This window comes from Oncorhynchus mykiss, chromosome 10 (genome assembly GCF_057628025.1).
Source record: "Oncorhynchus mykiss isolate SJ-2025 chromosome 10, ASM5762802v1, whole genome shotgun sequence".
NCBI classification, from domain to species: domain Eukaryota; kingdom Metazoa; phylum Chordata; class Actinopteri; order Salmoniformes; family Salmonidae; genus Oncorhynchus; species Oncorhynchus mykiss.
In genome coordinates, this window is record NC_143031.1 from 57,671,266 (window position 1) to 57,696,745 (window position 25,480).

Consider the following 25,480-nt stretch of genomic DNA (forward strand, 5'->3'; position numbering starts at 1 on the left):
GTGATAGAGCTCATATAATTAAAGATGGACTTTGATAACTAACTCTGACTTGTGTGTGGTTCGCGCTCATGATTTGGTAAATAGAGGAAATTTCCACAACAGGTCCTCGACTGAAAACTTTACAGGCCATCCAGTTGGCCGCAGTGACAAAATGTAGCTGTTTTACAGCACATTTCCTGCAATTCTACATATTTGCCATGTGGCGGAGATAAAATAATGCAGCTTTAAAGTACATTTCCTGCAATTGTACACATTTTGTCATGGCTTATGCTGTCTGAGTGACTCAATCATTATGACAAAATCAATGGGGGCCCCATGCCACGACCAAAATAATCCGGAATGAATCATTTTAAAAATGTTTGATTCTCACTAAACTGTCCAGCTTTTATTTAGGTAATTGTTAGTGCTCAAAGATTAAGAATATATAGGACCATTATATTATCTACACACTTTAAATCTGATTTAAATTTTAAGCTTACAATGAAAACGTTTTTCAATCCCAAAAACAATTTAATATATACTTTTTTACTGTTTGGACATAGGAGGCCCAAAAAACCACTAGAAAATGAAGAAATTCTGCAGTCTCTCTCTCCTTCTTTCTCTCTCTCGCTTTCTCTTTCTCTCTCCTTTCTCTCTCTCGCTCGATCCTTCTCCTTTCTCTCTCTCTCTCTCCTTCTCACTCTCATTTTCTCTCTCTCTCTCTTTCTCCCTTGTTCTCTCTCTCTGTCCCCTTCTCTCTCTCTCTTTCGCTATGTCTCTCTCCCCCCTTTCTCTCTCTATTAAATTAAATGTAATAAATAATAAATGCTTTATAGGCATGAATGTGTGGTTGCCACTGTTGCCAAAAGCAATGTATTACAAAAATAAATGTTTAGAGCAACAATAATAATAGTTATCAACAAAAACTATTTTACATGGCAAATGTTACACAACAAAAGTGAACAAACAGCAACAATTGAGAAATGTAATCTACAAGGGCTCATCTGTATGACAAGGATGGTAGCTCTTGTCTCACGTATAATATCACCAGCCAGGACATCATCTGCAGAAATAGCTATTGTCTCTTTGTTTTCTCCCAACAAAATGTAGATTTTCTCCTCAATAGGCAGTTCAAGAAATCCTGCAATTCTTTCATTAAGATAACAGAAGATAAACACATCTGATTGAGTCATATTTTTAGGCAGTGGAGTAGGAAGTGCTGCTCATTCTCTATTTCACCCAAACCACAGTTCTTACATAAGCTGTGTTCGAATACCCATACTAGCATACTGTATACTACATACTTAATGAGTATATACTACATACTAGTAGTTAATTTTAGTATACTGTAAACAAATGGTATCGTTTCAGTTGAGCGTACCAGTGCTTCGCCTGTCTAACTGAAGTTGATGCTGTTGCTATGCAACCTCTTGCTAGCTTGTTAGTTTAACAAATGACTAGCTAAACATTTTACGATTTCAGGTATGTTCGTAAATTCAATCTGCAGTGCTAGTGTGCGCTCTGAGCGTTCCTAAATCCAGAGTGTTGTCAGATTGTGCATTCGTAAATTCAGAGCGTTTCGCTCTCGAAGCGTTCAGAGTGCAGACTGGATCCTCGGGCTGAGAAGTAGGGTCGATCTGAGCGTTCAATGGCAGTCAAACACCCAAGCTACCTGGCTAACGTTGGCTAGAGAACACCTCACTCTGACCATTTTACTCGCCCCAGCAGAGCTGGTTAGGCTGATATCTGTATTTAGAATTTGGCAACATTGAAGTTTGTGATTAAATAAAATTTTGTTTTGCCAAGAATTAATGTATGTATTTGTGGTTAGAGATTTCTATGTGCTTGGATTTTGGTTGGAGACAGTTGCTCTAAAAGAGTGTTACTCACTATTTTTTGTAAGGGGGCCACTTTGGGTTGAGACAGTCACTACAACCTTTGGAAGCTGGAGAAACTCACTGAATCTTTAGAGCAGCTGGGTACAGTAGAGAAGGGAGGGGTAGGGAGAGAGGGAATGAGGGAGGGAGGTGCTCATTGCAAACAAGAATTTGACCTGCCTGGTAAAATAAAGGTTCAATTAGATAGGCCTAAATAAAATAAAAATCCCCAATTGTCTGCACCTATCCAGACCATTTGGAATCCTAGGATATCTTGTACTGGCTAGATCATAGGGAGTTCACTCACTGCTGTACAAGGAAGAGAAAAGCGGGGCGATTCAAGAGGGTGCTACGAAATGAATGTGAAGACGTTGTTTTCTTTGCCCCTATATCATTACAAATGACGTAGAATTAATCATTAGATTGTTCTCTGCAAATATATTTAGTCCCTATTTAGTTTCATATTCAGCAGATTGCATTTCGAAAAAAGACCACGTTTTCAATCATGAACCTGCAGCCACAAGTTAGCTTGTCAGTTGACATTCGACGTGGGCGCCGTTCTCCCGCGGAGCAGCGCCACAGAGTTCTATTGAGCTGTGGCCACTTTTTGATCCTGCCTATGATGACATTCCATTCATTCAAAACACGCTAACTTCTGAACCATACATGGTAGAGACATGGGGATTGGACAATTGACTTTCATTTTCTGTTGGGTTGATATATTTGTACAAACCGTGAATGAATGAATCATTTTATGGGTGAACACCTTATAGGTTATCCAGCGCCACACCGTGGCTTATTTGGCCTCACCATACATGTTAACAGGCTCTTAAAGCTGTGGGTTGAAAGACAAAACAGGGAGTCCATGCTCATGGGGCACCTGTGCGTGTGCATGTGCGCGCGTGTGTGGTGTGTGATGTGTGCTAGCCACTATCACAGTCACACACAGAAGTATTCATGCCTGCCTGTTTGCCTTCACACATCATAAACCCAGGCCAGGACCCAGACAAGGACATGACTGCCTGGCCCCCAGCCACAGCAGCAGTGGTGTGTGTGTGTGTGTGTGTGTGTGTGTGTGTGTGTGTGTGTGTGTGTGTGTGTGTGTGTGTGTGTGTGTGTGTGTGTGTGTGTGTGTGTGTGTGTGTGTGTGTGTGTGTGTGTGTGTGTGTGTGTGTGTGTGTCCCACAACTGTTGCGAGGGAGTTAAAGATGTTAGGGACAATATAGGATGAGTCACAATAATTGTTTGCGAAATTAATAATTGCTTGCCAAAATGTAATTTTTGTAATGGCAATACTGCTAAGAGGTAACAATCCTTTGCATAAACTGTCTACATTACTACAAATATGTGTGTGTGTGTGTGTGTGTGTGGGAGTGTGTGTGTGTGGGAGTGTGTGTGTGTGTCTGTGCGACTGTATATAAACCAGACGCTGGAGTCAGTATGTCACATCATCGGGCCCTTTTGTAGAACCAGTTTACTGGTTGTAATTGCCAATTGGGTAATTGTAACGGTCCTGGGGGCCAAGTGCTTATATTATGTAGACATAACGTTTGAGCTGCTGTTAGACAGATTCCATTTGGTTTCTCAAGGGGAGACTATACAGTCTTACCCTCCATCTGTGTCCGTTCAGATAGGACAGGTTAAGCCTATTGCCTGTGTATATTTGGTAAATCTACTTGTATATTATCTATGATACGGCGCTTTCACCATTGGACCACCAAGATCTGTAAATAAATCTACAACGTCAGCCTTCCTTGTCTTCTGTTGATGTCATTTCCCTTTATGACTTCTACAAGTCCCTATTAGTCCCAGTCATCAAAATGTGTTGTAGACAAAATCATGAAAAGGGCTGTCTGGTTGCCTCAGTAAATAGACAAAGATTTGTAGTTGAACAAGTCGTTGCCTGTATAGACTTGACAACTTGTGACTCGACTCCACTTCACTTGCTCTTAGAATGCACGACTTGATTTGAGTCTTGACCCGTTCTACCTGGGAGTCGACTTGAGACTCAGGACCCTGTGACTTGAGACTTGCTCGTGACTCGAATAATGTTGACTGGAAAATATGTTGAATGGGAATCAATTGTTTGGTTTTTATTGAATTACTGTTTAACTATTGAATAAGGAAGTGTGAGCTCATTACTTGGTAACAAAGTGCTCATTGTGACCAATTGTGTTATCGGTTTCGGTCTAACCCCCCGGAGGGGGCCTTTAACTGGTGAAAAAGGAAGTGAGAGAATGTTTTATTTGTGAATTCCCCCTAGCTCCTCATCAATGTAGTCCTGAATGAATTAACATAGGGTGAAGTTTCCGTTAGCGGAAAATAAGGAAGGGTGAATTTAAAAACAGTTACACATATCAATGACTCATGCCTTTGTTGGCCCATAAGAATGCTGCTCCTGCTCGCTCTGTCAGTCAGATAAGAGATGCAGACAGTACGTGTGGGTCGAGGCCTGCAGCGATACGCAGCTCTGTGGAGCCTGGGTCTGCTCCTGCAGCAGTTTCACGTCGTCATCCTGCTACAGCTCCCAGAAAAAGACAACCAGCTGAGGAAAGAACCCGAAGAAGAGGAGACCCCCTACCCAGAGGAAGCATCGGGCGACAACGTGCTCGATGCCTCTGGACATCCAGAGGACCTGGTCCATTGGAATTCTTCAGAGTGTTCAACACAGGGGCTCCACAACTTGACCTCGACTGTGACACTGGTCTTACAGGAGCAGTACAATGAGAGCGTGGATAAAATTCTGGAATGGATGCCCAGCTGCAACTCTTCCATTGAGAAGCATCTTCAGCACTTCTGGCAGTCCCAAGCCCTATTCAAACCCCTCTACCCCATCCTCTCAGCCCTGCTGTACTCTGTGTCAGGCTGCCCAGCGCAGGTGGAGCGGCAGCTGGGGACGGCAGAGGTCGAGCTGGGCTGTGAGATGGCGGAGGGGGCCCTCATGTTCCTTCTGGAGGTGCTGGATGATACTGACACCAAGAAGCCAGATGATACAGATATGTACAACACCAACCAGGGTGGCTGCCACCCCACTGCAGCCGAAGTATTAGATGACCCGAACGAGCAGGATGCCCTGGAGGTTAAAATGGAAATCATCAACAAAAACCTTCTTAACCTGGGTGAGCTCGCCAGCTTATTGCAGCCTTATTTGGAAGCCACAGACGAGTCTGAGAGAGAGCAGCTGAGGGACATCATCCTGGACCACATAACCTCCATGAAGGAGACACTTACCGAGGAGCAAGAATGGGCCGAATCCAACATGAACTGTATCGGACATGCCGATTTCGACGCCAACAGCTCTCAGAACGCCACTCTCCATCTGTTAAAGGCCATGAACATCTCTCACATTCAACACAGAGGGGCCATCCTTCACCCTCCTCAAATGCCAAATGCCTCTATCACACAAAGGCCTGGCCAGATAGAAATGCTACAACCAAATAAAACTCAGAAACGAAAGAGGCGCAACGCTCCACTCCGCAGTCCTTCTAGAGACAACATCACCAAAGAGGACACTGAGAGGTTAATCTACAGACGGCAGCATCAGCAGATTCCAGCCACACTGTTCAACTCTACATCGCCTCTCTTTTTCTTCAAGATGGTGGGAGGTTGCAAGCTGCTGACCAGTAACGGAAGTGGCTGCTTGCCAGAAGAGTATAGTGACCGACTACTGGAGAAGCAGCTGTGGTTCTGGACTGATGCCACCACTCTACAGAACAAACACACCAATATCTCAATCCCTGTCGAGGTCATTCAGTGCAAATCCAGCAACTGCAATGACAACATTCCCCTTGGGTGTACCTCTGGGGATGGTGGACATTTATGGGTTCCAACAAAGGACTGTGTTGTTACTTTTAAATATGTCTTTGTGAACAGTCGCAACCTTTCCAATACAAAACCCTTGTGGCAGCTGGTGCCTTTCTCATTGGAAGAGGACCATCTTCAAGATCTTGTTTGTCCAGTTTTCATTAAAACTAACTCCTTCCCCTGCCAGCTGCTGACTGAATCTGAAGGAACTGTGGTTCATGCCAGAGCTCTTGACCTGGACTACCCTGAGACCCAGCTGTGGTACTGGAGCCAAGGCCGTCTGATCAACTTTTACTCAGGCCTGGCTCTGGAGGCAGTGCCTGAGGACACCAATGAGACTTCCTTTTACATCCTACCTGCTGCTCCTAAGGACAGAAAGGACAAGCACTACACACACCAGCTTTGGCATATAAACGGAGAGAACATACGGTCCACACTGCGACCGGACCTTAACCTTGACGTTATCCACAATGACCTGTTGAACATCTCAGTGGGTAGGTGGTATTTTCTTGATGCTCTTAGTACAGACAATCAAATTACTGTCACAGAATGTGTCCAACTGTTTTTTGTTACGATTGATGCCTTGCCTTGTCAGCTTCTTACTGCACAGGATGCAGAGCTTCACATGCAGTCTTTCAATAGCTCTAGAGTACTTAACCAGCTCTGGTTTACACAAGGAGAGCGGCTGATAAACATGGCAAGTGGCCTGGCACTGGGTTTTAGAGCAGCAGTGAATACCACATCTGTCAGGGCAGAGCTACTCGCTCAGGATGACTTCCCAGACTCCCAGAAATGGGACATGGACACACTAATGTCCTCAAAGTGGGATCCAGACTGCCTGCTGTGTGTTGAAGGCACAGACCATAGCATTCAGGTTCACTGCAACCATAATATGAACAGTCCATTCCACCGCTGGGAGTGGATTGAGTTTGGTACAGGTTTCACCAGTATGGAGATGATCCAGTGTCAGTACTTCATCAAAAGCAACCACCCTGCCTGTGAGGTTCTCACTGGGTTTCCAGAGACTGGTGCCATTCAGCTCAGACCTGTGACAGAGCAGCTGTTCCACCTTCAAGTGTGGCATTGGAAGGGAAACCATCTTATCCACACAGCTAGTGGACTCTACCTCTCAACTCCAGACAATGGCAAGGAGAAGGGAGATTTAACATTAGAACACTTTGACCCATTATTAACACAGGTATGGAAGTGGGGTGATCAATATATCATGCCTGCCCTTAGTAACAACAGCGTAGTAACTTTACAGCATGGAAATGGAAAGATATCTCTGCAAATCAACAACAGTAATGCATTCCAGGAGTGGGAGCTTGTAGAAAGCAGTAGATTGTCAAACGAAGATAACTTCCTGAACTGTCCCGTTCAGAATAGCAGTACTTTCTTCATTAAAAACACCCTCATGCCATGCCTGCTGCTCACTGGAGCCCCAGACGGGAAGAGCCCTCAGTTTAGGCATTATGACTCAAATGCAGCACAGCTTTGGCAATGGGACTTCGATCACCTGGTCAATGTGGAGTCAGGACTAGCCCTGCACCTATCACACTCTAGAAACCCGGTCATGTTTGAAAAGTTGACTTTTGAAAAATCACAGAGATGGTCCTTGAACAAAGGTGTACTGAGATCGACAGCAAACCTTACATGTGTCCTGACCCCTGCTGACCAGAGCCCTGTACTGTCCTGCTCCCAGTCAGAAGAGCCCCAGTGGGAGTTTGTTGGTGTGGAGAAAGTGTGGGAAGATCCTGAAGACTTTGTTTGCATCTATTTCATCCAGAACCAGCATTCACCCTGTGAAGTTCTAACTAGCTTTTCTGCTAATGAGACGATGAAGGTCCGCCCTGTGGTGGACGAACTAATAGACTCTCAACTGTGGTACTGGAATGGAGGCCGCCTTGTTCACACACAGACCGGACTGAGCCTGGGGCTAGTTGGTGGTTTGGGCCCAGAAGAAGACAGAGCTGTGACTTTGGTAGAAGTGAACATTGCTACAGAAAACAACACATGGGTATATGATGGAGGACACATTACAATTTTGAACAAATCCCTCACAATAAATGCAGATGATGATGGATCTATTAAAGTTTCTGCACCAACGTTGGATGCTACTCAAGTGTGGAAATTGCTCAGAAAGGAGGAGGCCCTGAAAGACCCCCAACTGTTACACTGTGAGGCCCTGATCCCTCCGACACAGTATTTCATTAAGAACTCTGCCTACCCCTGTAAGCTGTTAACCGCTGGAGCCAAAGGCCATAGTCCCCATTCCCAGGGCTTCGACACAGATATTATTCACCTACAGCTATGGTACAAAGATGGCAGACATCTTGTAAATGTAGGAACCAACCTAGCCATTCAATTACAGCCCGTAGAAAGTAGTTCCTCCTCTGTCATTCTTTGGGATAAGTATGCTTTCTCCTTGCAGCAGAGATGGGAAGACCAAGGGGGCATTTTGAGAAGCATGGAGGGTACAGACTGTGCTCTGACCATGGAAAGTGACCACAAGGCATCCTGTGCCCCACAAAGAGGACAAAGCCAGCAGCACTGGACCTTAGTGCAGAACAATGCTGGCCTGGAAGAGATTGTCTGCATGTACTTCATCAGAAACCAGCACAAGTCCTGTGAGTACCTGACTGGATACTCTGAGGGAAGCCCAGTCCTACTCCGACCCGTCGTGGATGAACTCCTGGAGAACCAGCTGTGGCACTGGGATGGGGCACGACTCACCAACGTGAAGACCGGTCTAGTACTGCACCAAGATGTTAGTGCTGCAGCCAATGTGATCTTGCAGAGAACAGACTCAGGGGACAACACCACCCAGTTATGGACCCTCCATGACTCTGAGATCAAACCATTGTCTCGGGACACAGTCAACCTAGATGTTGATACAGGGGACGATGGAAGAATAAAAGTCAATTTAAAAAGCAATGGCTTAACTCAACAATGGGTCTTTGTGGAAATGACAGAGGCACAAGCAAACACAGACATGCTGTTCTGCACATCTCTGCCAAATGACACTGCTCTGTTCTTCCTAAAGAACCATGCAAGGCCCTGTGAGCTACTGACTGCCTCGGAGGGGGATAAGAGAGTGGGGTTCAGAGGGTTCAATGGAAAAACCCTAGGATTGCAGCTGTGGTTCTGGCATGAAGGCCATCTGATGAACCTAGGAACAGGTCTCGCCCTGCAGCAAGGAGAACCTGCAGTGCTCTGGCCACTAGCTACCTTCTCCAACAGGCAGAGATGGACGGAGGAGAGAGGCCAAATTCGCTCTCAGAAACAACCTACCTGTGCCTTGGCCATCACAACTGATTTAGGAGAAGCAACAGTGACTTTGAGCTGCTCTGCAACAACACCGTCTATGGAATGGCAAAAAGTATCATTCAACGAGGATATGACTAACTTTGATGATATTGTTTGCTCCTATTTTATTAAGAACAACTTGCAGCCCTGTGACCTGCTGACTGGGTTCAACAACGGAACTCCAGTCAAGGTGAGTCCATTGAATCCCCACCTAAACCAGCTGTGGTACTGGGAGGGACAACACCTTGTTAACAAGCAAACTCACCTGGTCCTCCACACATTAATGGACGACAACACTGTGAGGCTATCAGATAAACGCCAGGAGGGGAGCAGACAAGAGTGGCTGATGAACGACGGAGAGAGACAGTACATTCAGTCATCCGGAACGGAACTAGTGCTGGACTTATCAAGCTCCACTGTGGCCCTGGCCTTTAAAGCAGACCAGCAGAGCCAGCGCTGGTCTCTGGTCCCCTTGGAGTTGGGCCTAGATAACCTCGATCTCCTCAACTGTAAAACAAAGCGCAGCAACGTAGAGCAGTACTTGTTGAAGAGCGAACAGGATCCATGCCACCTACTCACACAAGTGGAAGGTGACCAGCTCTCTCTCCAAGAGTTCAGCATGGACTATGTTGACGGACAACTGTGGTTTAGGGAGCGCAATCAAATTCTAAGTTCTCTAAACCATCTGGCTCTCAGTTCCAAAACCAAATGGGTGACTCAGTCTTGCCCTGTGACACTAGAGACAAGGTTCAGCTATGAGCTCTACCAGATGTGGCAGAGGGACGGCCAGCTCCTCCGGTCTTACCTCGGAGACAGAACACTGGTGTTGGTGTCTCAGGGAAAGAAGGTCATATTGCAGACTGCAAATGGACAGAAGGCTGAGAAGTGGACTTGGTTGAATTTACAGGATGTTAAAGAAGACAAAAAGCTGGTCACCAGGTGCTCAAGGTGCTACGACAAAGGGGAGGAGAAGGCAGCTGAGATCCTTGGATACATCCCCTTCATTTCCCTTTTTTACAACCTGATACGCTCAGCAGTGTATGCAGGAAAAGGGTGTGAAAAGGTAGCTTTGGACAGTCTTCTGGACGCAACCATTGATGTGGCTTTCGATCTAGGCATGGCTCTTGTTACTGTTGCAACGGCTGGCACAGCCACTTCAGTGGTGTTTGGAATCAAAACTGGGGTTAAACTCGGTGCTAAAGCAGGTGCCAAGGCCATTAGTCAAGCTCTGAAAGCGACTATTAAAGTTGGCGTTCACTCTTTGAAAACAAGCTTTAAGGCAGTGCTCAAACAGGGTATAAAACAAAACACAAAACATGTTCTAAAAAACTCTATAAAATCACTGAAAAACACGATGAAATCGATTAAGCATCTCTCCATAACAACAGCCAAAGGAGTAAAGAAGGTTTCCGTTAAGAGCTACCAGGTAGGACAGAAGGTGATCAAAAGGATTAAGATAGTCTCCCAGATGGGATTTAAAGTACCACATAAATCTTTGACGAAGACAAGTTTAAAACAAGCCACTTTCAAATTAGGAAAAAGCATAAAAGCCAAGTCCAAAACTCTCGGCGTGAAACTTAAAGCAATGGGAAATGAGCTGGCGGCAGAGGCAGAGAGGAAAATCAAATTGCTCGATGAGATTGAAGCCAAGAAGGGCAAAACACTCAGACGCTGCAAACGTTCAAGAAAGGCAGGCTGCAACATGGCCAAGCGTGAGAAAAACAAGAAAACAAGCAATGACTTTAATCCTAAACAAAAATTTCAAAATGATGAAAGGTTCTTAAGAGAAAAGTTACAAATCGACAACAAAGATCTTTCTGAAGAAATTTACAATAGATACAAAACAGAAAATAAACTATTTAGTATATTACAAAAAAATAAAAAAATTACAAACACTGATTTTCATAAGAACACTTTTAAAACCATGAAAAAAAGAGATGACATCCATGGGCCTATAAACAAAGAACAACAGCATTCCTACTTAGCCATAAAGACTGATGAAGAACTAATTGGAATCAGTTATACTGATCTTAAAAAAGCAGGACATCATCACGATGGCTCACAAATTCACACTGAACTAAAAATAAGTAATAATATCCCGTTAAAAAATCGAACACCTTTTGATCCAAAAAAGAGTGATGTGTACTGGTACACTAAAAACTCCCCCTGTCTAACTCCATCAGCTGTGGGTGGGAAATCCTGCTTTGAAGTCATTCTTGAAAGATGCAAAAAATGGTTTGAAAATGTAAAAGATAAGAAATGTTATGTGGGATTCGACAACTACTGGGGTTTTAATGGAGGTAACCTTGGAAAATTTGCTAAGAACCTTGACAAAGCAGGACAAGTTGCTTTCGACCAAAGGATAAAAAGAAACATTTTTATGGAAGTTCTCAATGGTGGAAAAAAAGGTGGAGAATTAATAAAGGGATATGGAAATTTTGGAGAGTATTTGAGTTTTATACATTTAGCTTGAACGTCGACAGAACGCTGCCTTTTGAACGAGGAAGCAAACTGGAGAATTGGGAAATTAGTGTTTACTCATGTAGCTGTGGGTGGAGTAATCTTGACTCAAACAAATTTTCCAAAGAGGCAAAAATATGTTTGAAATTGTAGCTTGTAAGACATGCTATGTGGGATTTTATAACTAGAGGGGTTAAGATGAAACCTTACAAACAGTTATTAACCAGGCATTTGATGGTGATCTGTAGAACATTTTATGAAAGTTCTGAACGGTGTGAGACTAAATACTAAATACTAAATCTTTCAAAGTTGTGAGTTTCAAAGTTGTGAGTTTTATGCACATTTACGTTAAACATGAAATCAATATGCATTCATATTTTTCCAGATACAATGATAGAACCATTAGTGAGATATAATTTCCCTTTGAAACTTAAGGTACATTTTACAAAATGTATTTTGTTTTTGTTTTCTGTTAGCTTTATTTCTTGACCTTTTTTAACAGCGTATGTTGATGCCTTGTTTCATGTTTGTTTAATTTGTTACTACTTTATAATAAATTAATGGTTGAGAGAGGTGTAAAATCAAAGGTTGACGAAAGATATACAGTACCAGTCAACCATTTGACACATCTACTAATTCTGTTTTTTTTTTCTATATTTGTACTATTTCCTACATTGTAAAATAATAATAAAGACATCAAAACAATGAAATAAAACATGGAATAATGTAGTAAGCAAAAAAAAGTGTAAAACAAATCAAAATATATTTTAGATTATTTAACGATTACAAGCATTCCCATAATATAATGCAGCCACCACTATGCTTGAAAATATGGAGAGTAGAACTCGGTAATGTATTGGATTGGATTTGCCCCAAACATAGCACTTTGTATTCATGACAAAAAGTGAATTGCTTTGCAAGATTTTTCTCTACTTTTCTCCTATCACAGCAATTAAACTCTGTAAATGTTTTAAAGTCAACATTGGTTTCCTTCCTCTCCATCAACTGAGTTAGGAAGGACACCTGTATCTTTTTAGTGATTGGGTAATACACCATCCAAAGTTAAATGAATAACTTCACCATGCTCAAAGGGATATTCAATGTCTGCTTTTTTGTTTATATTGTTTACCCATCTACCAACAGGTTGTTCCCTTGTTTGTGAGGCATTGGAAAACCTCCCTGGTCTTTGTGGTTGAATCTGTGTTTGAAATTCACTACTCGACTGAGGGACAATACAGATAATTGTATGTGTGGGGTACAGAGATGAGGTAGTCATCCAAAAGTCATAGTAAAAACTGTTATTGCACACAGAGGGAGTCCATGCAACTGTGACTTGCAAAACAAACGTTTACTCCTGAACTTATTTACGTTTGCCATTACAAAGAGGTTGAATACTTATTGACTCAAGACATTTCAGCTATTAATGTTGTATACATTTGTAAAATGAATGAAAAACACGATTCCACCTTTACCTGCAGGATCTGAGACAACTTATTTACAATGCCACATCTAATTTTGATGTAGCCAATGTAGCAATGTTATTAAAAAGAAACAACAAAACTCAAACATTTTGCAAGACGTTTTATTGTGTCACTTCTAGCTTGTCATTCATGCCGAAATATGATACTGTAGCTGACTACATTCCAGATCTCACAACACCGGGGCTGTGGCTAAGGCCTTGAGTTCTTCCTAGTCATGTCCTGTCGTCAAGATAAATATCTAGGCTTACATACAGATGATAAATACATTATAATTTAACACAGCTTAGAGAGGGCATTAGTATTCATATACGGGATTTGTTCCCCCTACTCTGACAGGAATTCTAAATGCAAGCTGTGAGCTATATAAAATGCTGGATATCTTCCTGCAAGTTGGCTTCCAAACAGAGATTGGATATCACTTTGCAAACCGTCATCATGTGACACATTAACACATATTCAAATAAGGCTTTACACCGTTATAGCTCAAAGGAAGTAAACTGAAAGAGAAATGTACTCTGCTGTAGTTGACTGTAAATTCAAAACAACACAGAAAATTCGAACATGGCACTACACTACTGCTGCAAGACTGCTGCAAGACACCTACACTGCTGCGAGACTGCTGCAAGACTCCTACACTGCTGCAAGACTGCTTCAAGACTCCTACACTGCTGTGAGACTGCTGCAAGACTCCTGCACTGCTGCGGGACCGCTGCAAGACTCCTACACTGCTGCAAGACTGCTGCAAGACTCCTACACTGCTGCAAGACCGCTGAAAGACTCATACACTGCTGCGAGACCGCTGCAAGACTCCTACACTGCTGCGAGACCTCTGCAAGACTCATACACTGCTGCGAGACTGCTGCAAGACTGCTGCAAGACTTCTACACTGTTGCGAGACTGCTTCAAGACTCCTACACTGCGGCGAGACCGCTGCAAGACTCCTACACTGCTGCAAGACTGCTTCAAGACTCCTACACTGCTGTGAGACTGCTGCAAGACTCCTACACTGCTGCGCAACCGCTGCAAGACCTCTACACTGCTGCAAGACTGCTGCAAGACTCCTACACTGCTGCGAGACTGCTGCAAGACTTCTACACTGCTGCGAGACCTCTGCAAGACTCCTACACTGCTGTGAGACCGCTGCAAGACTCCTACACTGCTGCAAGACTGCTGCAAGACCTCTACACTGCTGCGAGACCGCTGCAAGACTCCTACACTGCTGCGAGACCGCTGCAAGACTCCTACACTGCTGCGAGACCGCTGCAAGACTCCTACACTGCTGCAAGACTCCTACACTGCTGCAAGACCGCTGAAAGACTCCTACACTGCTGCAAGACCGCTGCAAGACTCCTACAGTGCTGCGAGACCGCTGCAAGACTTCTACACTGCTGCGAGACCTCTGCAAGACTCCTACACTGCTGTGAGACCGCTGCAAGACTCCTACACTGCTGCAAGACTGCTGCAAGACCTCTACACTGCTGCGAGACCGCTGCAAGACTCCTACACTGCTGCGAGACCGCTGCAAGACTCCTACACTGCTGCGAGACCGCTGCAAGACTCCTACACTGCTGCAAGACTCCTACACTGCTGCAAGACCGCTGAAAGACTCCTACACTGCTGCAAGACCGCTGCAAGACTCCTACAGTGCTGCGAGACCGCTGCAAGACTCCTACACTGCTGCGAGGCCGCTGCAAGACTCCTACACTGCTGCAAGACCGCTGCAAGACTCCTACACTGCTGCGAGACCACTGCAAGACTATTACACTGCTGCAAGACTGCTGCAAGACTGCTTCAAGACTCCTACACTACGGCGAGACCACTGCAAGAGTCCTACACTGCTGCGAGGCCGCTGCAAGACTCCTACAGTGCTGCGAGACCGCTGCAAGATTCCTACATTGCTGCAAGACCTCTGCAAGATTCCTACACTGCTGTGAGACCGCTGCAAGACTCCTACACTGCTGCAAGACTGCTGCAAGACTCCTACACTGCTGCGAGACCGCTGCAAGACTCCTACACTGCTGCAAGACTCCAACACTGCTGCGAGACCATTGCAAGACTTCTACACTGCTGCAAGACTGCTGCAAGACTCCTACACTGCTGCGAGACCGCTGCAAGACTCCTACACTGCTGCAAGACCGCTGCAAGACTCCTACACTGCTGCGAGACCGCTGCACGACTCCTACACTGCTGCGAGACCGCTGCAAGACTCCTACACTGCTGCGAGACCGCTGTCAGACTGCTTCACTGCTACAACATCACTGCCTGGACCAAAACCCTACTACAAAAGGTACTGTCTCTGCTGCTGCAGCATTTATTCAATCATTTATCATATTAATTATGATGATACTGTATATACATGTGATATGAATGATTATTACTAGCACTCAATCCATGTGAGTGTCCAGTGCAATCCAGAGCAAGTTCCAATGACTGTAGTATAGTAATACAGAGAAACTGAAACTGTGTATCTGATTTGCAACCGTACATACGCCTACAATAGTTGTGCTCTGTTGTTCTTTTGGATTTGGACTTGGTTGCTTTCAATATATTCTGTCTAGTGTGGTGGCAATGGCACTACAAACACTCACGGCACCATAATCCCTATATAGTGCATTACTTTTGACCAGAGCCCTATGGGAGTGCACTAAATAGGGAATAGGGTGCCATTTGAGATACAACTATGATTTTATATTGTAGCCCTAACTTTTTTTAGACAGAACTGTTGTTGCTTCCCAAATTGCTGCCTTTTTACTACATAGTGCACTACTATTGAGCCCTATGGGCTCTCGTCAAAAGTAGTGCCACTATATAGGGAATAGGAGGCCATTTGGGACAGCCAGTGTTTGTCTTTGTTATGTTGTCCTTCTCAGCCATGAAGGACCTGGTGGTTCTCAGCCTAGCCCTGTCTCTGACTGGAGGAGGTCGTGTCTCAGCTGAGCCAGGTTAGTAGTTACACATACATGCATACTCACTCACTCACTCACTCACTCACTCACTAAATCAATGGGCCTCATGTCTGAGGATTCACACACGTTCCACCACGATCACAGACTAAAGAAAATAACAAGCCTGGCAGAAATAATCAAGAGAGAGATCAGTATTACTGCAAATTGCTCTGATTAAAGCTATAATCTGGACTTTTTAATATATGTGGATGTCATGGACTGTCAGTCCTTGCTGTAGTTCTATGCAATCTTATAGTCATACCAAGATTTGGTACTGACTGAAACTTGAATCTCTGGGGACATTCTGGACTGATATTAATTTTGAGGGTTATAATGTGTTCAGAGCGACAGACAGGGTAGAGGTGATGGAGTGGCCATTCTTATACAAAAATATAAAATAATAATAATAATAATATATATATATATATATATATATATATGTGTGTGTGTCTGAACTGAACCCATTTCCCTAGCTAAAAAAATGTAGCTACTATCTTTAAGCCATTGTCTGGGAAATAATGTATCATTAACTGTCCTAGGGGTCTACCATCCTTCCTGTGCTAACCTTTGTGCACTCAAAGAGTTAACTAGTTTGTTGTCTTCTACTAAATCAGAAGTTATTATCCTGGGTGGCCTAAATTATGACTGGGAAATGCAAGCTTCAGACAATCTAAAAGACATGTGCAATGATCTAAAGCCTAACTCAGCTGGTGACTAAGCCTACACGGCCCAACACTAACGATCCAATCCACTTTGATTGATCTCATTTTAATGAACACACCAGCGAAATATGTTTCTACTGGTGTCCTCACTCAAAACATTAGTCACCATTGCCCAGTTGTTTGTGTTAGAGATGTGAGAATACAAAAATCTAAGCCTCGGGTCATCACAAAGAGGAACTTTAAAAATGTCAGTGAATAGGCATCTTTTACATGTTCTTTATTTCAGTGACCTTCACTGTATTTCAACTGTCCCTGAACCTGATTTAGCTTTCAGCCTTTTTGCCGATGTCTTCAACACTATTGTGGATAATCATGCTCCCTTACAAAAAAAATGATGGGTTTAAAGGTAGATCGAAAGCCTGGAACACTTCTGAATTATCAGAAGTAATTCATAAAAGAGATGAATGATGCTTGGGTCAAGGCCAGGAACACAGGCTTAGGCCCGGACTGGCAAGCGTTCAAGCAACTGAGGAATCATTGTGTAAGACGAATCAGAAAGGCTAAATCAGATCCTTATGAACCGCTCTTTTGGATTGTAATCTGAACCTGGCTAAATTCTGGAAAATGTAGGGGGTGGGTCCCAAAGACCCTCCCCAGTATTGCTTAAGGGGACCTTAAGATTCATATGTTTTGCTGCAGGCCTTATAATAAGATACTGTTGCTATGTGTCTAAAAACTCTACCACTATTTACTTTACATTAGCCACCTCTATTAGTCTTTGTGGTTAAGCCCTGGCTGTTGCAAGAGTGTGCTTGCAGGCTGGGTCTCAGTCAGACCGAAACTAGACAAAGAGAAGTTAACCACTGTCTGATTTTGACATTTTGATCTTGTGTGACAGTGGACAATGCTAATGAATTCCGAGAAGCTACTGTACTAGGTTGCCTTATTTGGTAACCTTGGCTTATTGATACCTGACCTGTTTTAAGGTCTTACTCACATCGGCTACAGAAAGTTTGATCACACATTTGACCGGGACAGCTGATGCTCTAATGCATGTTTCAATGCTACTTGCCTCGAAGTGAGCATAGAAGTAATTTAGCTCGTCTGGTAGGCTCGTGTAACTGGGCAGCTCGCGGCTGTGCTTTCCTTTGTAGTCTCTAATAGTTGGCAGGCCCTGTCACATCCGACGAGCGTCGGAGCCAGTGTAGTACGATTCAATCTTAGTCCTGTATTGATGCTTTGCCTGCTTGATGGTTCGTCGGAGGGCATAGTGGGATTTCCACTCCTTGAAAGTGGTAGCTTCGCCCTTTAGCTCAGTGCGGATATTGCCGGTAATCCATTGCTTCTGGTCGGGGTATGTACGTACAACCACTGTGGGAACGATGCACTTATTGATGAAGCCAGTGACTGATGTGGTGTACTCCTCAACGCCATCAGAGGAATTCCGGGAACATATTCCAGTCTGTGCTAGCAAAAAAGTCCTGTAGCTTAGCATCTGCTTCATCTAACCACTTTCTTATTGACCAAGTCACGTTTTTTCCAGCTGTCATGTCTTTACTATCATTAAACTGGAGACTTCATTTTTATCAAAGATTCTCTGTAATTAGTTACTCGATTAAACTGAATAATCATATAACTGTAATTCAGATTAAAGTTATAATTTCCCAATATAACCTTTCAGATATTTTAATATCTGATCAATAGTCTTCTGATTAATGATTTATTTATTTTACCTCACGTTAGTCTCATTCCAAACGTCGTAAATTGTTGGTTATCTGCACGAACCCAATCTTCACTATGAGTCATCCATACATCAATTGTCTTAAATCATTTATTTATTATTAACTATGTAATTCACAGAAATGTATAAACAAACAAACATGGTAAATGTGGTTACATGAAATGATAATGTGCCCTAGTGGGCTGAACCGGCATGGCGGCTTGTTAGACAAAACCAAGAAGTCACTACAGAGTGATAATTATAACAATTAAAATGCTAATCCTTTACACATGAACGTTCACTCATTCGGGACAATTGCAATCAATATATATATTTACTCTCAGTGTGTCGTCTTGATCGCTGGTGAAAAGTCTTTCTTTTGTAGAATTGTCCGTCTCTCTCCCTCTCTCTCTCTCTACCTTGGTTAGAGGGGATAGTTCAAAGTGACATCCATTATAGAATGGATGTTTCGGCGGTTGTCGTTCTTCGCGTTCAATGATACCGAATTCCTAGCAGCAGACTAGTAATTAATATCAAAGACTTGTTCTTATTCTGTCGGTATCGATAGTCTAAGAGTTTAACCACGTGTTATGGGTAAAAGATTCAGCAATGGTCTGCAATCATTGTACTCCCGTGATTGAGATCAACATAGTCTCCTGATAATTTCTCAAAGTTGGGTTTTATTCGGAATGGCAGAAGAGGGCTGTCCCAGGATGTCTGACCCTAACTGAGCTCAGGGGCGGTCCTCTGATTTAGTTCAAATCAAAAGGGAATTGTATTTTTCTTCATTAAACAGTCCACAATCATATTACGCAATTATACAAACAGTATCATACTCACTCATTCATCTTATACAACAATTAGATGTAAACCTCATATCTGAGGCTATTATATAAACAGCGTTATGGTAATGTGGCCACACTGTCTCTCTTGAGCTTCCCAAGTTGTGCCAAACGGACCAGTTCGTAGCTGGATTCTTCACCGATCTTTTCCACTTTCTCTGGAACATGAAATTTGTTTGTACCTCGAGTTCTGTGAGGTGGAAGCAATTCCTTTGTGCTCCATGAAAATTTCACTCTCTATACTGTGAGACCATGAGGCAAGGTTTTACTTAGGAATTTACGACCTCACTCTGCCCACAGCAGTCTGGTTGTAGAAGCAGAGAGCGGGGGATGGTACTCGCTGTACTCAAAGAAGGCAATGTCATGACACTGCTTTAGTTTTTGTTTGTAAGCAGGAATCAAGAGGATAGAAATATGGTCAGATTTGCCAAATGGAGGGCAAATATTCCAAAAAGCATGTATTTTGCTGCCACTCCATAAGGGTGGGGATAGTAGTAGATCTCAATAATTATCGCCCCATTTCAAGGCTTCCTTGTCTTGCTTGTCCCAAAGACCCTCCCCAGTATTGCTTAAGGGGACCTTAAGATTCATATGTTTTGCTGCAGGCCTTATAATAAGATACTGTTGCTATGTGTCTAAAAACTCTACCACTATTTACTTTACATTAGCCACCTCTATTAGTCTTTGTGGTTAAGCCCTGGCTGTTGCAAGAGTGTGCTTGCAGGCTGGGTCTCAGTCAGACCGAAACTAGACAAAGAGAAGTTAACCACTGTCTGATTTTGACATTTTGATCTTGTGTGACAGTGGACAATGCTAATGAATTCCGAGAAGCTACTGTACTAGGTTGCCTTATTTGGTAACCTTGGCTTATTGATACCTGACCTGTTTTAAGGTCTTACTCACATCGGCTACAGAAAGTTTGATCACACATTTGACCGGGACAGCTGATGCTCTAATGCATGTTTCAATGCTACTTGCCTCGAAGTGAGCATAGAAGTAATTTAGCTCGTCTGGTAGGCTCGTGTAACTGGGCAGCTCGCGGCTGTGCTTTCCTTTGTAGTCTCTAATAGTTGGCAGGCCCTGTCACATCCGACGAGCGTCGGAGCCAGTGTAGTACGATTCAATCTTAGTCCTGTATTGATGCTTTGCCTGCTTGATGGTTCGTCGGAGGGCATAGTGGGATTTCCACTCCTTGAAAGTGGTAGCTTCGCCCTTTAGCTCAGTGCGGATATTGCCGGTAATCCATTGCTTCTGGTCGGGGTATGTACGTACAACCACTGTGGGAACGATGCACTTATTGATGAAGCCAGTGACTGATGTGGTGTACTCCTCAACGCCATCAGAGGAATTCCGGGAACATATTCCAGTCTGTGCTAGCAAAAAAGTCCTGTAGCTTAGCATCTGCTTCATCTAACCACTTTCTTATTGACCAAGTCACGTTTTTTCCAGCTGTCATGTCTTTACTATCATTAAACTGGAGACTTCATTTTTATCAAAGATTCTCTGTAATTAGTTACTCGATTAAACTGAATAATCATATAACTGTAATTCAGATTAAAGTTATAATTTCCCAATATAACCTTTCAGATATTTTAATATCTGATCAATAGTCTTCTGATTAATGATTTATTTATTTTACCTCACGTTAGTCTCATTCCAAACGTTGTAAATTGTTGGTTATCTGCACGAACCCAATCTTCACTATGAGTCATCCATACATCAATTGTCTTAAATCATTTATTTATTATTAACTATGTAATTCACAGAAATGTATAAACAAACAAACATGGTAAATGTGGTTACATGAAATGATAATGTGCCCTAGTGGGCTGAACCGGCATGGCGGCTTGTTAGACAAAACCAAGAAGTCACTACAGAGTGATAATTATAACAATTAAAATGCTAATCCTTTACACATGAACGTTCACTCATTCGGGACAATTGCAATCAATATATATATTTACTCTCAGTGTGTCGTCTTGATCGCTGGTGAAAAGTCTTTCTTTTGTAGAATTGTCCGTCTCTCTCCCTCTCTCTCTCTCTACCTTGGTTAGAGGGGATAGTTCAAAGTGACATCCATTATAGAATGGATGTTTCGGCGGTTGTCGTTCTTCGCGTTCAATGATACCGAATTCCTAGCAGCAGACTAGTAATTAATATCAAAGACTTGTTCTTATTCTGTCGGTATCGATAGTCTAAGAGTTTAACCACGTGTTATGGGTAAAAGATTCAGCAATGGTCTGCAATCATTGTACTCCCGTGATTGAGATCAACATAGTCTCCTGATAATTTCTCAAAGTTGGGTTTTATTCGGAATGGCAGAAGAGGGCTGTCCCAGGATGTCTGACCCTAACTGAGCTCAGGGGCGGTCCTCTGATTTAGTTCAAATCAAAAGGGAATTGTATTTTTCTTCATTAAACAGTCCACAATCATATTACGCAATTATACAAACAGTATCATACTCACTCATTCATCTTATACAACAATTAGATGTAAACCTCATATCTGAGGCTATTATATAAACAGCGTTATGGTAATGTGGCCACACTGTCTCTCTTGAGCTTCCCAAGTTGTGCCAAACGGACCAGTTCGTAGCTGGATTCTTCACCGATCTTTTCCACTTTCTCTGGAACATGAAATTTGTTTGTACCTCAAGTTCTGTGAGGTGGAAGCAATTCCTTTGTGCTCCATGAAAATTTCACTCTCTATACTGTGAGACCATGAGGCAAGGTTTTACTTAGGAATTTACGACCTCACTCTGCCCACAGCAGTCTGGTTGTAGAAGCAGAGAGCGGGGGATGGTACTCGCTGTACTCAAAGAAGGCAATGTCATGACACTGCTTTAGTTTTTGTTTGTAAGCAGGAATCAAGAGGATAGAAATATGGTCAGATTTGCCAAATGGAGGGCAAATATTCCAAAAAGCATGTATTTTGCTGCCACTCCATAAGGGTGGGGATAGTAGTAGATCTCAATAATTATCGCCCCATTTCAAGGCTTCCTTGTCTTGCTAAGATTCTTGAATCCTTTGTAAATTTACAACTTACTCTATTTATCTGAGAAATGTATGCTGAACAACCATATAAACTCAACATGCAACATTCAATATTTTATTGAGTTCATATGAGGAAATCAGTCAATTAAAATACATTCTTTAGGCCTTAATCTATGGATTTCACATGACTGGAAATACAGATTAGTATCTGTTGGTCATATATATACCTTAAACAAATGGGCACCACAATGGGCCTCAGGATCTCGTCACGGTATTTCTGTGCATTCAAATTGCCATCGATAAAATGCAATTGTGTTCATTGTCCGTAGCTTATGCCTGCCCATTCCATAACTCCACCGCCATCATGGGGCACTCTGTTCACAATGTTGACATCAGCAAACCACTCGACCACACGATGCCATACACATTGTTTGCGGTTGTGAGGCTGATTGGACGTACTGCCTAATTCTCTAAAACAACATTGGAGGGGGCTTATTGTAGAGAAATAATCATTAAATTCTCTGGCAACAGCTCTGTTGGACATTCCTGCAGTCAGCATGCCAATTGCACACTCGATCAAAACTTGAGACATCTGTGGCATTGTGTTGTGTGACAAAATTGCACATTTTAGAGTGGCCTTTTATTGTCCCCATCTGTCAGGTAGATGGATTATCTTGGCAAAGGAGAAATGCTCACCGACTGGGATGTAAATCAATTTGGGCACAACATTTGAGGACCTTTTATTTCAGCTCATGAAACATGGGACCAAAACTTTACATGTTGTATTTATATCTTTGTTCAGTATGATTATTTAGCCTATCGCACCCACAGTAACCTATATACACTCAGGTGGTGACACACATGTCTGCGTGCCTAGCAGATATCTCAGCTTGGATGTCGTCCCACCACCTCAAACTCGACAAGGCGGAGCTGCTCTTCCTCCCGGGGAAGGTCTGCCCTCTCAAAGATCATTGGATGACAACTCCACAGTGTCGTCCTCCCAGAGCGCAACGAACATTGGCGTGACCCTGGACAACACCCTGTAGTTCTCTGCAAAACATCAAAGCAGTGACTCGCTCATGCAAATTAATGCTCAGCAACATCCGTAGAGTACGACCCTGCCTCACACAGGAAGTGGAGCAGGTCCTAATCCAGGCACTTGTCCTCTCGCGTCTGGACTACTGCAAATCGTTGTTGGCTGGGCTCCCCGCTTATGCCATCAAAACTCTACAATTTATCCAGAACGTTGCAGCCCGCCTGGTTTTCAACCTTCCCAAGTTCTCCAATGTCACTCCGCTCCTCCGCAAACTCCACTGGCTTCCAGTCAAACCTCGCATCCACTACAAAACCATGGTGCTTGCCTATGGGGCAGCAAGAGGAACTGCACCTCCCTACCGTCAGTCTATGTTCAAACCCTACACCCCAACCCGAGCACTCTGTTCTGCCACCTCTGGTCTCTTGACCCCTCCGCCCCTACGGGAGGGCAGTTCCCGCTCAGCCCAGTCCAAGCTCTTCTCTGTCCTGGCACCCCAATGGTGGAACCAGCTTCCCCCTGAAGCTAGGACAGCAGAGTCCCTGCCCATCTTCCGAAAGCACCTGAAACCCTACCTCTTTCAAGAGTATCTTAAATAATCCCCATCCCCCGAAACACAATTGCACTTAAATATCAGAAATAAGAGTAAATAATAAAGCTTTACATTATAAATAAAATGAATAAATAAGCTCAAACTGTAGCCGTGAAATGATTTGTGCACAGAAGTAAGCCTCAACAAGAAAATGTTCTCTTCAGAATTCACTATTATTATTACTATAAAGACAGAAAAATATACATGTAAAAGCTTAATTACATAAAGAAATATTAGTGGGAATGTAGCCAGAATATATACAAGAGAAACGAGAATTGAATATATTTGGAAAGCCCTTTTTTTAAATACGTTGAGATGAAGCCACCGAGGTGTGTGGATGCTATTTCAAAAAAATGTTGCTACTTATTAGTGTATTTTGGGGGGGATTTGAGAACAAAAACAAGAAAGACTTCCAGTGCGATGCAATAAACCTTAAAGAACAGAAAATAGATACAAAATAATACATATAAGAGAAAATCAGTCTGAATATCAGGACGCGTTTCGACTACTAATTCATACCCACATTTCATCTGAAATTGTTCTTGAGAGATTGCAACCCCTCTGTCCCCACGAAAATGTGTCTTGGGCTCCATCTATGTTCATTCCACCTAGGCCTATTGAAATAGTTGTGGATACGTACTACAGCCTAGTGTGTAAAGACATGTCCAAGCTAGAGGCAATAGGAAATGTCAGGAATAACTGAGCTGACATATGGAATTGTTTTATTAGATGGTCATACTATGGATGATTTAGCTATTTGATTTTGAATTTTATATAAAACATGTTTTGATAAAACTTTTTATAGTCCCGTACCCCTTCAAACATTCAACCTCCAGCTTCGTACCCCTCTAGCACCAGGGTCAGTGCACTCTCAAATGTTGTTTTTTGAAATCATTGTAAGCCTGCCACACACACACACTATACGATACATGTATTAAACATAAGAATGAGTGTGAGTTTGTCACCACCCGGCTCATGGGAAGTGACAATGAGCTTTTATAGGACCAGGGCACAAATAATAATATTATAATCAATCATTTTGCTCTTTACTTAGACATCTTACATATAAAACCTTATGTGTTCATCAAAACTTGTGAATAACTCACCACAGGTCAATGAGAAGGGATGCACATAACTCTGCAATGCTGGGTTGTACTGGAGAGAGACTCAGTCATTTTCCACACAGTCTGTGCCTTTATTTAGTTTATATGCTAGTGAGGACCGAGAATCACATACAGTTGAAGTTGGAAGTTTACATACGCTTAGGTTGGAGTCATTAAAACCCGATTTTCAACCACTCCACAAATTTCTTGTTAACAAACTATAGCTTTGGCAAGTCGGTTAGGACATCTACTTTGTGCGTGACACAATACATTTTTCCAACAATTGTTATTTCACTTATAATTAACTGTATCACAATTTCAGTGAGTCAGAAGTTTACATGCACTAAGTTGACTGTGCCTTCAAACAACTTGGAAAATTCCAGATAATTATGTCATGGCTTTAGAAGCTTCTGATAGGCTAATCAACATCATTTGAGTCAATTGGAGGTGTACCTGTGGATGTATTTCAAGGCCTACCTTCAAACTCAGTGCCTCTTTGCTTGACATCATGGGAAAATCTAAAGAAATCAGCCAAGACCTCAGAAAAAAAATTGTAGACCTCCACAAGTCTGGTTCAACCTTGGGAGCAATTTCCAAACGCCTGAAGGTACCATGTTCATTACAAACAATAGTAGGTGTGTTCGTAAATTCAATCTGGAGTGTCGGTGCGCTCTGTGTGTTCC

General features: G+C 42.9%; 2 protein-coding genes across 2 annotated transcripts in view; one reads left to right on the forward strand and one right to left on the reverse strand.

The window, feature by feature from the left end:
- ctnna2 (catenin (cadherin-associated protein), alpha 2) overlaps positions 1-25,480 on the reverse strand; it is a 665,994-nt gene that overhangs the window by 570,186 nt on the left and 70,328 nt on the right. The window lies entirely within an intron of this gene.
- On the forward strand, positions 19,626-24,152 carry LOC149980085 (uncharacterized). Its single transcript, XM_090187177.1, has one exon. It carries the CDS (start codon positions 23,159-23,161, stop codon positions 23,699-23,701), a length of 543 nt encoding a protein of 180 aa, XP_090043303.1. The 5' UTR covers positions 19,626-23,158; the 3' UTR covers positions 23,702-24,152.

Excerpts from the sequence above, each read along its gene's own strand:
- LOC149980085 (XM_090187177.1), top strand. The coding sequence starts at position 23,159 with ATGCTCAGCAACATCCGTAGAGTACGACCCTGCCTCACACAGGAAGTG.